We start from the raw sequence: 18,158 nt of genomic DNA, 5'->3' as shown, positions 1-18,158 counted from the left end.
TGCAAGGAGTGCAGTTTGTGTTTTCAGAGTAGATATGAGCTTCTCAAACATATCAGACTAATGCACCGCAATAGGCAACGGTACTCATGCCTGTATTCAAATTGTCTATGTAATTTCAAGACACTGAATGCTTTGCACATCCACTTATCTAGAGTTCATCCCAAACCAGATTCTCATAAGCTTCTGGAATTGACAACATTTAGTTGTCCTTTGTGCACCTGTAGTACTCTGTCTTCTGAGAGAGATTTTTTCTCACATTTAGGCATTCATTTCAAAAGCCATGAAACTGTTGCCTGTGTTTTCAGGGATTGTGATCACAAAACAAATATCTACGGAAAATATCACTCGCACAAAAACAGGAAACACAACCCCCATGTGCTAAATGATTTCAAACCAGGCATAGTGACTACAGCTGGGGTTTCTCAAGAGTTGTCTGACAATGTAGAAAAAGATGCACTTAACTCAGATGACTCTGCAATGGACATAAACAGATCTTTTTCAAGTGAAGATGTAGATTTAAGCAAGACTATGTCTGACACAATTCGGCAAAATTTAGCTGCAGCTTTATTTAGACTTGAACATTTTGCTCATGAGCCAGCTACAAAAATGGATGAGTTTCTTGAGGAACTGCACTATTTGTTTAGTACAGGCACAATGCCCTTCTCTGTAAACATTATTGAAGATGTACTCAGGAAACATAGTTCCACATTTGATAGGTCAATGACAACTGAAGTAGCCACAGCCCTCTCAGTCTCTCACCCCTTGCTTAAAGCTATAGGTGAGGGTGGCTGTTTGAGCACATCATACCTCCGCAACAAGTTTTACAGAGAGAACTTTAATGTCACCGAGCCTGTTGAGTACTTGCTTAATGAAAAGGAAAATAAAAGTTGCCAGTATGTGCCTATACTTAAGAGTTTGCAACAACTTTTAAATAGGAAGGATGTTATGGAAAAGATCATTGAGAACCACAGAGCCTATCAGAGTAATGGGATAACTGGAGGATGGCATACTTATAAGTCATTTCAGGATGGGTCTCTCTTTAAGAGAAACTGTTTCCTTTCAGTGGATGATATTAGGATTTTGATAACGTTATACATAGATGACTTTGAAGTATGCAATCCTTTGGGTACTTCTCGAAGAAAACACAAGCGCTGTGCAATCTACTGGACTCTAAGTAATTTGCCTCCAGGATCCCATTCAGAACTTTCCTCAATTTACTTAGCAGTCTTGAGCAAATCTGATGATGTGAAGAAGTATGGTTATGACCAAGTCTTGCAATTACTACTGCAGGATTTAAAAACCCTTGAACAAGATGGAATTTTTGTTCCTTTGCTTGGTAGGTGTGTTAAAGGCACTGTTCAAGTTGTTCTTGCTGATAACCTCGGTGCTCACAGTACTGCAGGTTTTAATGAAAGCTTCAGTACAGGGAGTACAGTACAGGGAGGATCATCCACCACAGCACATATGCCGATTCTGCACTGCAACACGGAAAGAGATTCAAACAAAAGATGTGAAATCAGGTTCATTCATTCTGAGAACCAAAGAGCTACATGAAACACACTTGAACTCTGCCCAGAAGGATGGTTCAAGCTGTTTTGGGGTCAAAAGGCAGTGTGTATTCATTAAAAACCTTGCTCACTTTGACGTTCTCTCAAGTTATCCCCCTGATATCATGCATGATGTGTTGGAGGGTGTTGTGCCTGTGGAGCTTGCACAGTGCTTGTCATTGTTAATAGCCAAGAAATATTTTAGTTTTGAGCATCTTAATAAGTCGATCCTTGGATTTCCGTACAAAAGATACCAAGAACTCTTTCCTGATATGCAGCTTCTACCCAAGCATCATTACTTGGAACACTATCCTGTACTCATCAGGAAGTTTGGTCCTCTAGTTAATCTCTGGACCATGCGATTTGAGGCCAAGCATAGCTTTTTTAAGCAGGTCATTCGACATTCAAACTGCTTCAAAAATGTGCCCCTCACACTGGCTGTCAAGCACCAACTGATGTTATCACATGAAAGCATCAAGTTTTATAAAACCTGCTTTTGAGATTACAAGTGTCTCAACTGTTCCTGTCGATCTTCTAAAAAAAGAAATAATGGAGAACATTGAACAAATGAGGTACACATGACTACATGTGTGACAACTAACGGTATACGTTTCAAAAAGGGCATGATTGTAGCCCATGGGTCTACCAGTTGGCTGCCTGAGTTTGGACAAATAGATCACATTTTTGTTATACAAGAGCATCGGCGTAGGAAGCGGGGGGGAACATGTCCCCCCCAATATTGAAGCCAGGTGGATATGTCCCCCCCAAAAAACTGTACCGCAAAATATTGGATTTTGAAATTTTTTTAACTAGCGTGCTTTTATTTTGAAGGCGCAGCATCGCGTTACGTCACTGTACTCCCCCTCCCCTCTCTGAACTGCTGAGTGAGCACTCAGAAGGGAGGGAAACAGCGACACAGAAGTCAGAAACTTGTGAATGAGGTAATGGTCTGTCGGGAATGCTGCTATGAATATTGCTTATTTATAACGTCTTGTTGTCAGTTCACTTTCATATATAGAAACTGAATCTTTTTGGTTTAGTCATCTTAGTCTTGGGATGATCTCTCATCCAATATTTAACTGCTAACTTCCTCTAGACGTTTGCTACGCTAGCCAAAATGTCTTTTTTTATTTTTTTTATCTCATTTCAGTACAATGCCACCACCAACTAAAAGGCTGAAACAGCAGCAGGACTTACTCAGCGTTTTTAAAAAGAGTAACGTCAGTGTGAGTAACAGTCACACAACACAAGGGCAACACCTGTGTTGCCCTTGTGTTGAAATTAGCCCGGTCTGGGCGTGCGTTTTACGAGGATTTTTTATTTTTTGCGTGGTTTTGCTTAGCCGAAATGGACAGATATTATACCTGCCGCGCTCCTGATCGTTAGTTAAAACCACAGGGAGAGTTAATTTTAATTCTTAGCAGCGGCTAACCAACTAATTAACTTCTGCACCTTTATTTCCTCAAATAAACTGCTGGCTCCTCTTTTTAGACTATAAATATGTGACCTCAGGTACCGTTTCTATGCGTTAGACCCTTTTTGTACCAGGTCAAGGAGGTTGCAAGGAATAGCAGAGGCACGGTTTCCCATTAAATATATGATTTATTAAATATACAGGTACCAAGAGACAGAAATCAATGTATTTTATTGTACACAAAAAAAACTAACTAGTTTAAAAGTGAGCACCTATGCTGGTCTGGAATCCTGCTAACTGTGAAGAAAAGTTAAAAACCCAGTTGAATTAATTAGATCCCTTGGGAGGGGGGGGGGGGGAGAGAACGACTACAAAACACAAACTGAATTCACCTTAGTGTTCCCCAACAAAAACACACTCACTCCAAAACCTTAGTGCATATAATACAAAAAGAAAACAAACTCTCCTCCCACTAATCCCCTTAACTCAATCTGAATAAAACCAGCGCAGGATCCAGGGACAGCATAGGGCCCCAGGTGGGTCGAACCCAGACAGCAGCCGAAGAATACAAATCCTCCCCTGCTTTTACTAACACTAAAAGAGAAAGAAAACAACAAAACAATCTGGAACTGTGGTGAAACGGTAATTAAGATGAGACCAAACAACCAAAGAAACAGTAGCAAAACAGAACTAAAATTCCAACTGAAACAGTAACAGGTCAGCCTGCACACAGAATAAATCATGTTAAATTAGCACCTTAAAACATCCAGGTAACATGAAAACTGTCGATTTACCTGTAAGGAATCCCCAGCCTCGGATGTCTTTCCTCAGCTATCTGCCCCCTTTTAGCCAGAAGAGCTTGATTACCCCCAGCTGCACCTGATCACAGTGTCCCCCAAATATGGGCAGGAGGAAGGGTGTGCAGCACCATGCTTCAGGGCCATAGTGCCCCGGCTACAAATATATTAACACAACATTGACAACTCTGTAGTTTTCTCTGTTCTGTACTGCAAACTGGAATTAAAGGCGCCATTTCTACCAAAGGTCTGGACAGACTGGCGACCTGTCTAGGGTGTACCCCGCACCAGCACCTCCCGACCCCACTAAGGGACAAGGGTGTACAGAAAATGGAAGGATAGATGGATTTCTACCAAAGGTTTAGAATGCGTTTTTGAACCAGATGCTTCAAAGCGCCCTGTCCATAGTTCTTCAACACACTGTCAGCTCCCTGTCAGAAAGACTTTAGTTCAGAGTCCATGAGATAATACTCTGAAAGGATTTAATCGATTGATTTTATTTGCCTCTGCGATTAACTCTGCGCGTAAAGTCTGTAATGTGACAAATAAAATGTTTTGTTTGATTTAAAATTGGCCATATTAGGCTCAAGAGCTGTACCTCATTTCTGAAACCATCTCATATGTTTAGGAGCAACAATGCAGGGACAGCACAAAGGAGACAGGAAAAGGAGAGGATAGTGCAACCGGGCTAGAGGCAGGAAGTCAGAGTGAGGGAGAGACAGGAGTGGAGCAACAGGTAAGACAGAGTAACTCATACCAGTAGATACTTCATGAGAGTCCACAAAAAAAGTTGAAAATTTTAATCTTTTGCTTGTAGTAAGTGTAGTTCAGGGGCATTGAGTGACATTGTAACTTTTCCTTCTAGGGAGTTCAGACTAGGGACACACAGCTGAGAGACTCTGAAGTCAGTGGACAGAGAACAGAGCCAAATCAGCCACATCCAAAATTCATAGACCCTCAAGCTCTAGCCAACAGAACTTTACATTTCCAAGGAAAGTGGTACAAGGAATTTCCCTGGCTACATTATGATGCAGTGAAAAAGGGCATTTTGTGTTTTTATTGCATGGCAATTTACCAGGACAAACTCACACCATTTGGTGCAAAATCCGAACCCGCCTTTATCACTTCTGGATTTAAAAATTGGAAAAAAGCATTAGAAAAATTTAAAGCACATGAAAATAGTCACACACATCATCATGCTGTTTCTGTGACTGCACAAGAAAGTCATCCTATAAATGCCCAATTATCCAGTGCTTTGGCAACTCAGCAAGGTGACAATAGGCACTGTCTGGAGAAAATTGTGAGCTCCATAAAATATTTGGCACGGCAGGGACAAGCTTTGAGAGGGCATGACGATGATGACAGCAATTTGTATCAACTGTTGAAAAATCTGGCAGAAGATGATGCCCTTTTGGCTAAGTGGTTGCTGAGGTCTCAGAAAGAATACCTAAGTCCACAGATACAGAATGAAATCTTGTGTTCTATGAGCAATAGTATTGTCAGTGAAATAGCAGATACAATCAGAAACCTACCAATTTTTGAGTTTGCAATTATTATGGATGGAACACAGGACATTTCTGGGAAAGAACAAGAAAGCATTTGTCTGTGATACATTGACAGTGACATGAAGCCCCATGAAGAGTTTATTGGCTTGTACTCAGTTTCTGAAACAACAGGAAAAAGCCTTGCTGCTGTTGTTAAAGATGTGCTGCTCAGATTAAACTTACCAATGCATGGTTTACGAGGTCAAACTTATGATGGAGCAGCCAATATGTCTGGGAAGCATGCAGGTGTACAGGCACTGATAAAGCAAGAGCAGCCACTAGCACTTTTTGTTCATTGTGGAGCACACTGCACTAATTTAATTGCACAGAAAGCTTGCTTAGCCTCAGTTCTGATCAGAGACGCATTGGATTGGGTGAACCAGCTTGGAGTTCTTTTCTCTCAGTCAGGGAAGTTTAAGGCAATCCATGCAGCAACAGCACATACAGAGAATCCATCGTGCACTGCAATAAAACCCCTCTGCCCCACAAGATGGGCAGTACGGAGCAAAGCAATCAGAGATGTTTTGTCACAGTATGGGTCAGTGCTGGCTAGCTTGCAGGAGATGGCTTCTGGTGCCTCAAACACAGCATCCACTGCTAATGGACTGCTGGGGCAGTTTAGGAAAGGTAAAACAGTTTTGGGTCTCATCCTTGCCTCACCTGTGATTGATAAGCTTGAATGCCTGAGCATCTCTTTCCAGAAGAGAACTCAAACCATTGCTGGAATGAGGACTGCTGTGAAAGTTGTTCAGACTTCACTTAAGGCTAAAAGAAATCAAGAAAGTTTCAACACTCTTTTTGAAAAGGCGATGGCTGAGGTTCAGTCTTTGGGTGTTAAACCCATCACAGTTACACAGAGAAGGCCACCCCCAAAACGCTTCACTGAAGGAGCTAAGACACATCAACCTGAATGTGCCAAGGACCACTACAGAGGTGAATTCTTTAAAGTATTGGATGTTGTAGATGCACAGCTCACTGGGCTATTTAACCAGGATGACTTGCTGACTTTGCAAAAGTTGGAAGAGACACTTCTCAGTGGAACGATTGATGCTGCAGTCATTGGGAAATACCCAGAGTTGAATAGAGAGTTACTTTCAGTGCAACTTTCTATGTTTAGACTGAACTACTCATTTAGCAACAGCGCAGAAGCTGCAGGGATCATTGGTGGACTGCCTGGAGAGGTCCGTAGACTTTTTGGGCAAGTGGAAACTCTGGTCAGGTTGCTTTTGGTAGTCCCCGTTTCATCCTCTGAGGCAGAGAGAAGTTTCAGTGCGCTTCGTAGACTCAAAACGTGGCTCCGGTCTACAATGACTCAAAACAGGCTTAATCATGTTGCTGTCTGTCATGTACATAAAGATAAACTTGATTTACTGGACAAGAAGTCAATTTGCAAGCAATTTGTGGCTGCAAATGAAAGGCGGAAAAAACATTTTGGCTCTTTTGCCTAAGCCAGTGTTTGCCATCCTTTTATGTGTCCGGCACATTTTTGGCGAATTATAAATGCATGGCTGTAAAGTGCAATTGTTCAGAAGCACAGAGGTGTTGATCTCTATCTAGGGTTATGTGGCCTATAAACAAAAGAAACAAAATAAAATCAACAATGCTTCGTAAACTGAATATCTCTGTGCTAACTGCTTTTCCAACAGTTAAAGCACACTGTAATCAGTGAGTTAAAAAGCTTGTCTATTAAATGTGTATTTATTGTTGGTAAATATTTCTCCATTTTTGATTTGGTTTAATTAGTCATACAGTTCGACAAACTGAATAAGCATATTTTGATTGATTTTCTTTTCTTCTTTTACTTAATGTTAAAAATGTGAATAATTTGTTCACTACATTGTCTGTGAGGGCTCTTTCATCTCAGAATTTTGTTTAATGAAAGAGATTGTTCTATGGTCAGTCAACCTATATAAATTCATTTTTGACCATTATTGCAAGTTTGACAAAATAAAACATATCAAACTTTGCACTTGTGTGGCCTACTGAATTGTTTTTAATCCAACTGAAATATTTGATTTTCTAGTGCGTATGCGGACACTAAATATGCCAAGGGCTGAAGCCCTTGAAAGACATCTCCCTTTGCTTAATAAAAGACTCCAGTCATTTTGTTTGGTGATATGCTCACATCTTATGAACAAATGCATTATGTAAATTTTAAATGCATTATTTTTGCAAGACACATTTATAAAGGAATAAAGTAAAAGATTAAATAGCCTTTTTTTAAGTAGCGTACTTAAGATATATTTCTGTTGAATATTACGAATCTCAGATTTCCGACATGTGTCCCCCCCAATTGTAAACTTATTCCTACGCCCTTGTACAAGAGAGACTGGTTTTTGTGGTTAAGAGACTTTATGCGTTGTATAGTGAACACCACAGAGCCTTTGAGCTCATGCCATGTCCAACCAAAAAGACAGATCTCATCGAGTTTAGAAATCTGGCAGATGACTACCCTCTGGCAGACTACTTTGTTGGATCTCTGAGAATGGTGACACTCAAAAGACACATCAGTATTTAAGGTGTGCTGACATTAAAAATTACATATCAATAAACATAATTTGTGTCTGCACTACCATCCAAATTCTTTTACACACTTTATAATTCAAGTGACTTATTTTAAAGAAAAATAAGTGTATTCAAAAACGGAAGTAACAAAAATTATTTAGGTTTGACATTAAAGACGGCAATCTGCTTTTCTATTTGCATCTCTGTTTTCAATTTTTCTTTCATCTTAGTTAAAATTGGATCATATATTGTTTCTTTTTACCATGTTTTAACAGGGGGCAGTTGTCATGTAAAATGTGTTTTTTGTTTGTTTTTGTAAGTCCCATTTCATATTTTAGCTGTTTGTTGACTGATGAATATACAATATTTGCAGCTTATTGTTTAAAAATATGTTTTAATTGCATCATTACAAAGTAATTGAAATGATTTTTTTTATTTCCATGATACTTGTTTCCCATATTATATAAGTGATGCATTATTTTTTTTTCCTGTTTGTGATTTAATTTTTTCTTCTGACTTTCAGAGTGGTTGGAAATGCCTGCTTCAGTGATGCTCAGAGTTGTAATTGGGGAAAACAATTCCCAAAGACTGATTTTACAGAATGGACTTCCAGCGACTGTTCCTGAACTTGTTGAGCACATTAAGAAGCAGTGTGGAGTACAGTCTGACTTCAGGCTTCAGTTCATGGATGCTGATTTCGGCAATGAACTTACAAACTTGACTTCTATATCAGAGATCGAGGACAAAAGTACCATAAAGCTAAATTTTGATTCCAGCCAGCTTGACACTCCAACCCCCCCTTACTCGTTTTTTTCTACTTCTCACGGTGGTGATGACTCATCACTTTCAACTGGCTCAGTTGACACAGACAATTTGTCATCACCTGATTCTGCAGCCTCAAGATCGTCTGGATGGCCTATTGTTTTTGTCATTCCCCGATTCCCGTATGACTGTGAGCTGCAGCTGGAAAAAGCCAATGCCGCATTCAAAGCAACTGGAACTTTTCTCGACCCTGACATCAGACTTAAAGCTGCGATTCTTGACAGTTTGGCTGAAGCAATCGTGCAGTACAAAGTGTACCCCACTGATAGTGAATTCGAAGAAGCAGCAGAAGCCCTTGTAACATCTCATCCTTGTTTGAGAGAACCAGGCTCTACCACTGGATATGCTGGCTGGAAAGTTAGTTTGAAATATAAACTTGCCAACTACAGAAGGAAGCTCAAGCGGCTTGGATGCCCAGAGGTCAAACTAAATTCCTTAACAAATAAACCTGCAGAGAAAAGCAGTCCTGCTTACGGTGTGAAGAAGCCCAGGAAAGCTGAGGTGAATTACTGTCCTTCCTACCCATCAGGGGAATCTGCAGAGATACTTGAAAAGCTAAGAGAGGTCCTCATTTCAGAAGCAAAGAAAAGGAACAATAAGGACACAGTCGCAGCAATGATGGCTAAGACCTTTTCTCATAGAAGGCAAGAAGTTATTCGAGATGCACCCATGATTACAGTTTTTAAAACCAGATGGCCAGCTCTCTTCAGTGTACGTGAGGTAAATTAATAAACAATGATAGTATGTACATATTTTAAATTCAAAAATAGTTTGGAAATATTTTTTTCTTTTATTTCCCCCTTGTACTAATTGGTGTTGTATCATATGTTGTTTCAAGCCTGATTAGCCACCTTCTCAAGTTATAACGTAAGGCTTGTGCTTCTGTTGAATGAGAAAAATAGCTAACTGTGTAGGTAGCACTCAAAAAATGTTTCCAAACGATTTTTCAAAGATTTGGAAAATTGCAATTGTTAAACTAATTGGTTGTCTTAGTACATTGATGGTTAAATTTCTCTTTACCAATTTCTTATGCCAAGTTATGTGCTGAGTTCAAGAGGATAACAACAATCGGTTTGCTGCCAAAGTTCTTCTCCGAGCTGGATGCTCAATCATCAAAACTGCTCAAGGTCTTTGGCAAGAAGGGTGGTGCACAAGGAGGGGAGATCAGGAGCATCCTGATGCTCCTGACCCAGGTAAAAACTAATGGGACAAACTACCAAATGCGTCACTGTGATGTTGACATTTCAGGAGGAAATGTGATGGGGAGAAGATAGAAGTAAGACATTTTGGAAAGAGGACATTTCCACTGAACGAAAAATTATTTGATTGTGATTCCAGCTTTTGACAAAGTTAACTCAAATAACCTCCCATGATAGAGTAACAAGTCACTTCTTTCATTGCATTTTTGCTTTTCCAACAGTTAAAGATAAAATGGGTTTACATTTGAAAGAAAATAATGTTTCTTTTGTTTAATGTAGCATTAAGTGTGTGACTTTTAGTCTCCCAGTTGGTTAAACAAGTTTTCCTCATGTTTGTGTTTCCTTTGTGTGGCCCGCACACTGACAACATTGATGTGAAAAGAGAGTGCATCCTTAAGGCGTTGTCGTTGTACCTGAATGAAGACCCTGAGAAAGTAGTGAAAGAACGCATGGTATGTAATTTAGCTTTTATGCTCTAGTTCTTATACACTCAACAAAAATATAATCGTAACACTTTTGGTTTTGCTCCCATTGATGAACTAAAACGCAAAGATCTAAAACTTTTCCACACATATGTAATATTCTGTCTTGATTCCTGTTTATGATTCGGTTAAGTTAGTTTCCTTGCCTTATGTTTACTTCGTGTTTTTAAGTTCTGAAGTCCAGTTTAGCCTGTTTATTTTATATTCTGTTCTGGTTCACATTTATTTGTTTGTTTAGTATTTTTCTGCCTCTTGGTTTATTTGCGTTCTAGATTATTAGTTCTGATCTTAGTGCTGCGATTTATTATTATTATTATTGTCCTTGGGTTTTGGTTTATTCTCCAGTTCTGTAATTGCTTCCACCTTAGGTTAATTAGTCTTTCACTCCGCTCACCTGTTAGTCTGTTTATTTAAGCCTTACCTCCTCCTCAGCTAGTTGTCGGTTCGTCTCTCATTCTTTCATGCACTCCGTCCCGCACCTGGTAAGAGCTCCCAGCACCTTGTTTCTGTTTTATTGACCTGTTCTGTCTGTTTTTGCCCAGTTCTGTTTGCCTGATCCCGTACAAGGTGTTACCTGGATGTTTTGCCTTACCTTTTGTTGGACTCAGTTTAGTAGCCTGTCTGTTTCCCACTCCTCATCATCTCTCAAATAAACCATTAATCAACATAGCAGAGTTTTGGTTCTATTCCGGGTTCACCCTCAAAACAGATCATTACAACATAATGTCCCCATTTTCGCAAATATTGTTCACAAGCCAGTTTATCTGTGATAGTGAGCCCTCCTCTTTGCTGAGATGTTGATTAGACACCATGATTAGTGCACAGGTGTGCCTTAGACTGCCCACAATAAAGGGCCTCTCTGAAAGGTGTAGTTTTGTCACAAAGCACAATACCACAGAAGTTGCAAGATCTGAGGGAGCGTTCAATTGGCATGCTGACAGCCGGAATGTCAACCAGAGCTGTAGCTCATGCATTGAATGTTCATTTCTCTACCCCATGTGGAGAATTTGGCAGCACTTCCAACCAGCCTCACCACCGCAGACCACATGTAACCACACCAGCCCAGGACCTCCACATCCAGCATGTTCACCTCCAAGATCATCTGAGACCAGCCACTGGAACAGCTGCTGAAACAATCGGTTTACATAACCAAAGGATTTCTGCTCAAACTGTCAGAAACAATCTCAGGGAAGCTCATCTGCATGCTCGTGGTCCTCATCGGGGTCTCCAGCTGACTCCAGTTCGTTGTCATAACCAACTTGAGTGGCAAATGCTGACATTCACTGGCGTCTGGCATGTTGGAGAGGTATTCTCTTCACAGAGGAATCCCACTTTACAGGGCAGATGGCAGACAGCATGTGTGGCATCGTGTGGTTGAGCAGTTTTCTTATGTCAATGTTGTGGATTGAGTGGCCCATGGTGGCGGTGGGGTTATGGTAAGGACAGGTATCTGTTATGGACGAAGAACACAGGTGCACAGATGGAATTTTGATTGCACAAACTTACCGTGACGAGATCCTGAGGCCATACATCCAAGAAAATCCCCTTATGTTACAGCAGGATAATGCACGGCCCCATGTTGCAAGGATCTGTACACAATTCTTGGAAGCTGAAAACGTCCCTGTTCTTGGATGGCCGGCATGCTCACTGGACGCGTCACCAGCGTATACGAGAGCGTGTACCAGTTCATGCCAACATCCAGCAACTTCGCACAGCCCTTGAAGAGGAGTGGACCAACATTCCACAGGCCACAATTGACAACCTGATCAACTGTATGCGAAGGAGATTTGTTGCAATGCGTGAGGCAAATAGTGGTAAAACTAGATACTGACTGGTTATCAGAGTCCCCAGCCCCCCCCCCTCCCCCCATGAAACAAAAACCTTTCCCATATTGTATGTGGGAAAGGTTTTAGATCTTTGAGTTTGAGGTCATCAATGGGAGCAAAACCAAAAATGTTGCGTTTATATTTTTGTGGAGTGTATTTACATCCTATAAAAGAAAATGCAGTTATATGTCGCACATTATTAAATAGCTGTTTTGCATTAGCCGTTTGTCCCTTAAAGGAAAAAACAATTAATATGAAATTTGTTTTTATTTTTTCAGGACTCTGATGTTGACAATGCTGTTGAAGTTGAAGTGTAGACTGTCTTTGGAATAATAGTGATTCGCAGAGAAGGTGCAGAGCCTGAAGATGGTCCAGAGGATGTGGGTATCATTTTGGAGGGGGTCGATGTCCTTAATGAGTTGGGTAATGTACCATTAGCAGTTGCAATGCTGTTTGCTTTAGTTTATGCCCTCAATGTCAGCTACCCCCCCCCCCCCCCCCCCCCGAGTGGAAATACACTTTTGAAGCTCTGCAGAAACTCATCATGGGGCTTGATGGACAGAGGTTGTCTAAGAAAGTCCAGGTGCTGAAAACCCTACTTGCACGTTAATATTTCTTAGGGTGACAGTTAGGGGCCTTCAACTTTGAAAATATCCCAGAGGTCATGTTGGGGAAGCAGGTGGGGAGCCGTTCAGTTAATAATGTGGTTTTAAATTCTTTATTTCAATGCTCCCAATTGTTGCCAAAATGTGAAGCCTTCTGTTCCTTGGTAATATATTTCTGTGCTAACAGTGCTTGAAATTGTTGCTTTATTTGAATTTCAAGGACATGTATGAATACTTTAGATTATAGGTAAAATCTGTTTCATCTGATTTAGAATTTAAAATTACACTGAATTGTTAGCATCGTATATTGCATAGAAATAGTGTATCTGAATTTTTTTTCACTCTTAAGTTAAAGATTCATGTTGGTGAATTTTCATATTCAAAATCAAAATTTTATATTTAAAAAATAAATTTAATAAATTATAATTGTCAAATTTAAAGAGTTTGAATTCAGTTGCTGAATTTTCAAGGTCCCAAATTCAACCAGCAAAATTAGCTGTCCGACATTCATAAAAACTAAGATTCTAGATCAAGTCAAACCAATATCCAGTTTGTTCATTAGATGTTATTGTAAAACTAACTGAAATTTTATTTTAAAAAACAGTGCTATGTGAAGCCCTGATGAAAAGGCTGAATGTTGGTTTGACTTGATCTATAATCTTTTTTTTTTATTTTATTTTTTTTTTTATTTTTTATTTTTATTTTTTTTTTTTTCTCCCAGTGTCCTGTCTAGCACTATGGCAATAGGAATTGATATCTCAATGCCAGATGGAGCTCGACAGATTTTGCTTTTACAAGTGGAGCAAACAGCTTTCGCCATAGTGCTCCACTTGATTTATGCTTATAACTAGCTTTATTATGATTCCTGCAAGGAGAATTTCAAATTATATGGACATGACAATGGGAGAGTAAAGGAAGAACAAAAAGTGAAAGAAAAGAAAAAAAAAAAGAGTAGAGGTGAAAGAAAGAGGAGATAAAAGGAAGAGAATGATAAAACGTCCTCTGTCTGCTCCATCACCTGGAAAGAGACACAAAAAGAACAGCACAACCAACAGACATAAAGCAACAGATACACTTGAATAACACCTAGATGCCATTGCTAAATCATATATATTATGTAAGCTGACATGTGTAATGTGATATTTGAAAAAAAGAAAGTGACACAACATAAATAAATAAATTATAAGATTACTGTATATAAGTGAACACTTAATACCTGGGACCCAGCACCAGTGGGAGATGTGAAAGTGCACTAGTTTAGGTGAAGATTATCCAGAAATAGCTTGATAGTGATTGTGGAGAACCAAAGACCCACCTTCCCCGAGCACAGAGGCAGGCGTCAGGGGACCCGTAGCCCCGGACTCCCAAAGGGGTCCCTAAAGCAGGTCGCCCAGGAGGGGCCGACACAGGATATCTGCAACCCCCCCCCCCAAGGAAGGAGCAGAGACGACCCCGAGGAAATCCCCCAGCCACCGCAATGCCGACGCCCTCAAGAGCCGCGGAGACGAGCCCGTGGGCTCCGCCGGCAGCCAGCCCCGCTGAAGTGGTCCCGGCCATGGGCCCTGAGGGCCAGAGGCCCCAGGGGCGCCCCGCCCCCGCGACGAGGGCCCCGGCCGCCCCCCGGGGGGCCAGGCCCCGCGAAGAGGCCGCCAGGCCAACTAATGCGCCAGGGGCCAAGGCGCCCGCCAACGAAGTGGAGGAGGGCAGGACGTGGGGGGATGGGCTCCGCACCTATCGGAGACTTGAGATGTTCTTGGGAGAGGGAGCGGACCACACCCATACCTGGAAAAAAAAAAAAAAAAAAAACTCATTCACCCCATCCCTCCCTTGTGCCCCACTCGCCACACACAGAAAAAAAAAAAAAAAAAAAAAAACGCTGTACACACATTCCCACATAACACTCACATCCAACACTGACCAAAGGGGGGGGGGGGGGGTCACCCCAAATCGACTATACGACTGCTTGTGCCCGACCCCCGGCCCCGGCCCCCGACCAGACGCCCCCCGGACCGGGCCCCCCCAAGAGGGCGGGCCAACACGACCCGCACGAGCCACCCGGCCAGAGCCCTCCCCTCCCCCTAAATACCTAATAAACCCACTCCCTCCCCCCACCTTACCCTTGCCATCCCTGCCCCCCGCCCCCTGGGGGGAGCGGAGGCATCAGCCCCAGACCTGGCAGGCCGCTGACTGCACACCGCAGCCCCCCGCCAAGACCCCGGACACAGTGGCCCGCACCTCCTCCAGGCCCCAGACTCCTTGCCTCCATCGGAGAACGGGGGTGTGCAGAAGACCCCGACCCTCCCTACGCCTGCTCAAATGTTGTGTTGTTGCATGTTGTTCTCAAGTGCGTTTAAAAACTGGGAGCGCCGAAGGGGATGCACGGCACAGCCCACCCCCCTTTCGGAAGGTAGCTGTTGCCAGCGCACCCCTTCCGTGTGACTGCCCAGAACCCTGATCTATAATCTGTTGCTTTTCCCAAGATCTCAGCAGTGAAATTTTGATTCCGAATATGAAAATAGAGACACATTGCTGTTGAAAATGTGAAGCAGTAAATTCAGGTTAAAAGTTATTCAGGTATACCATTTCAACGCATTAATATTCACTGGAAACAATGCTTAATCTTTAATTCATAATCAGATTAAACAGATTTACATAATAAGTAGAGGTCTCTACAGAAACATTTTGAGAAATCTGTTTTTTTTTTTAATTCATGGATGAAAAAGAATGCAATTTTATTTTTTAATTGTACCTAATTATTTTGTAAAGTCAAATGTTTTTCTTTGTTTGCCTCTTCATGGGCAATAAAGTTTAATCTCAAGGAACCCTGTTTGCTGTTAGGTGCTTTTCCACCCCCGACACCCACTTGATATCAAGTGACACAAACTAGGTTGACAAATATTTACATTGTTTAAAACAAATATAGATGTCAGAATTGACTTATTGAATTATTGATTTTCATACAACTCAAAGGACTCAACTAGTGATTGTCAAGTGCTGCAGTCTTATTGGATCAGCACAATTAATTAGTTGTTTGGTATAATTTGAAAATATAGTTATACCTATCCCATTAAATTGTGTCACCTACTTTTCAATCACACATGGATAAATATGTTGAACTAACCTTAAAAAGGTATGTTGGAGTTACCTGTTGTAATTAAGTTACGGTAGCTTTGCTTATTCAGCATGTTTACATTAATTTCACTCAACAAAAGAGTCCTTTGCCAAATGAGCATTTAATAATTGGGTGGAAATACTCTCCATAAATTATGTTCAAACAACAAATCATTTTTATGTTGGACTTGCCCCTTGTAATTGGGTAATATTAACACCAACGCCTTATGTTTAACCAGTATATTTACATTTATGTCAATAATAAAAAAAGATTCTTGCTAAATTAGCATATTATGATTGGGTGGAAATACTTTCCATAATTTTTTTATGTTCACAAATGATTTTTTTGAGTGTTGGAACAGTTGATCCAGCAAATTCTGGCAGGATCTCACAAGTTCTGCAGCTTGCAGGCAGTACAACCGTGCTCTGTATCCCGACGACGGAATTCGTTCAACAACCGCCGACGTTTCTGTAATACAGATAAAAAAAAAAGAAAATAGAATATAATTAGATTTTTTAACGTAATCAGGTTTGAATAAATTTTATATATCACAAAATAATTATTTGAAAGCTTTGAAATTAAGATATACCTTCAATAATCCTCTTAACAGCACAAGCTTTGATTATTCAGCCGATGTCTTGTTGGAGTTTCAGGACAGATGTACGTGAGTTATTCAGACAGGGTCTTCTTCTCTGTTCACTTTTTGCACGACGGGTGGCTCGAGTTACTGCAAATATGAGTATACAGAATAAATAAAATATAAAAATAACAATGACCAATTGTTGACTTACAGGTTGACTGCGCTGTTGGAGCTGCTGTTGCAGCTGCTGCTGGAGGGGTCAGAACCGATGATGGTTCAACCGCTATGTCTCCCTGTGCTGCTGCCACAAACATGAGCATACAGAATAAATAAAAAAATAAATAAAAACTAAAATAAATAAAATATAAAAACAGTAATGACCAATTCTGGACTTACAGGGTAACTGCAGTGCTGAAGTTGGGGGAAGAAGATCCTCTGATGGTTCATCAGCATTGTCTACCTGGGCTGCTGCCACAAACATGAGCATACAGAATAAATAAAAAATGAATAAAAATAAATACTGAATAACAATAGTAACAAACAGATGATCATTTACCATCCGGCTGAGGGGTTGAGGTCTGGGGAGGGAGATCTGCTGCTAGCGGTGATTCAACCCGTATATTATTTGTTACATAGTGAGCAGTTACTGAAGGAATGATAAACGTACAGAGACATACATTTTAAAAAACGGTTACTACATGAAAAATAAAAGTAAATAAATACTGAATAAAAATAGTAATGAACAGATGTTCACTTAATGGTTAAATGCAGTAGGGGGCGGCAGTATTTTGGCCGTAAACGCTGCTTCGGCTACAATGTCTCGGCAGATTGTTACTGCCGCTAAATAAAACAGATTAAATGAACCCAGATAATTCGGAAATGTACAATCAGGGTTAGATTCAGAGTTATAATAGTTAAATTACGTGCTGCGTGTGCTCCGTGAAGCGGCGTGCACTGGTTAGCGTCTTGAAGCCGACTGTGTGACTCCTGAGCGTTCCGAACCGGTGAATTCTCGACGGGGGAGTGAGGCCGACTGATTACAATGTATGCAGCGTCATGTTCTCCAGTCCTCGGTCGCGCAGATGCAGGGGCGTTTTGAAACGGTATATCCCTCCTTCTTTTACGGCCAAGCCTCCCTTCGCGAGGCGTTCGCTGTCTGCCCGGTTGAGGAAGAACGCTTGTTAATTCTCCTGCATAAACATTACGATTGGTCGGGTTTGAAGAGCCGTAATATTCGTCAATGTACCCGTGGCCATTAAAATATGGAATACAGAAAGTAAAAATAAAAAAAAAGGTTACAAACATAGTACTAGTATTTACATAGACGTATTAAAATATAATCAATATAAGCTTGAAAGACTTCTCACCAAAATCAGACTGGGTAAAATCGATTCCTTCTAATTCGCCAGGCGTGGGCCCTGAAACAAATAATTATTGTATTCGCCAGGCATGGGCCCTGAAACAAATTTATTGTACTAATAGCGACGTAACAAATATTGCTCTGCAACCAGGAACGCGCATACTGAAGCGTTCCTGAACATCTCAGCGGTATAAACACCTGTGACATTTGACTAGGCTATCACGTGATACACGATCTTTCCCCCCGCTAGCGATACGGGGGAAACCCCGGAAACATTCTACAGAGAACTTAACAAGCAAGCTTGCAACCTGAGAGCTAAAAAAAGTAGTTATTGACCGTAGATTAAAAATAAAGGATTAAAACAT

At 40.9% G+C, this 18,158-nt stretch overlaps 1 protein-coding gene across 1 annotated transcript; it reads left to right on the top strand.

Moving 5' to 3' along the window:
* Positions 1-2,272: 2,272 nt before the first annotated feature.
* Positions 2,273-5,367, top strand: LOC118557425 (zinc finger MYM-type protein 1-like). Its single transcript, XM_036127415.1, has 4 exons — positions 2,273-2,488; positions 2,698-2,773; positions 4,387-4,494; positions 4,624-5,367. The coding sequence occupies exons 1-4, from the start codon at positions 2,484-2,486 to the stop codon at positions 5,365-5,367; spliced, it is 933 nt and encodes a 310-aa protein (XP_035983308.1). The 5' UTR covers positions 2,273-2,483.
* Positions 5,368-18,158: the final 12,791 nt, after the last annotated feature.

The sequence above is a fragment of the Fundulus heteroclitus genome, chromosome 3 (assembly GCF_011125445.2).
Source record: "Fundulus heteroclitus isolate FHET01 chromosome 3, MU-UCD_Fhet_4.1, whole genome shotgun sequence".
In the NCBI taxonomy this organism is placed as follows: Eukaryota; Metazoa; Chordata; class Actinopteri; order Cyprinodontiformes; family Fundulidae; genus Fundulus; species Fundulus heteroclitus.
Note: the sequence above shows the minus strand (reverse complement) of the source record. Positions and strands in the feature narration are given on the sequence as shown.

Excerpts from the sequence above, each read along its gene's own strand:
- LOC118557425 (XM_036127415.1), top strand. Across the intron at positions 2,774-4,386 it reads TTAAAAAGAGTAACGTCAGT|GAGCAACAATGCAGGGACAG; the intron begins GTGAGTAACAGT and ends TCATATGTTTAG. Across the intron at positions 4,495-4,623 it reads AGACAGGAGTGGAGCAACAG|GGAGTTCAGACTAGGGACAC; the intron begins GTAAGACAGAGT and ends TTTTCCTTCTAG.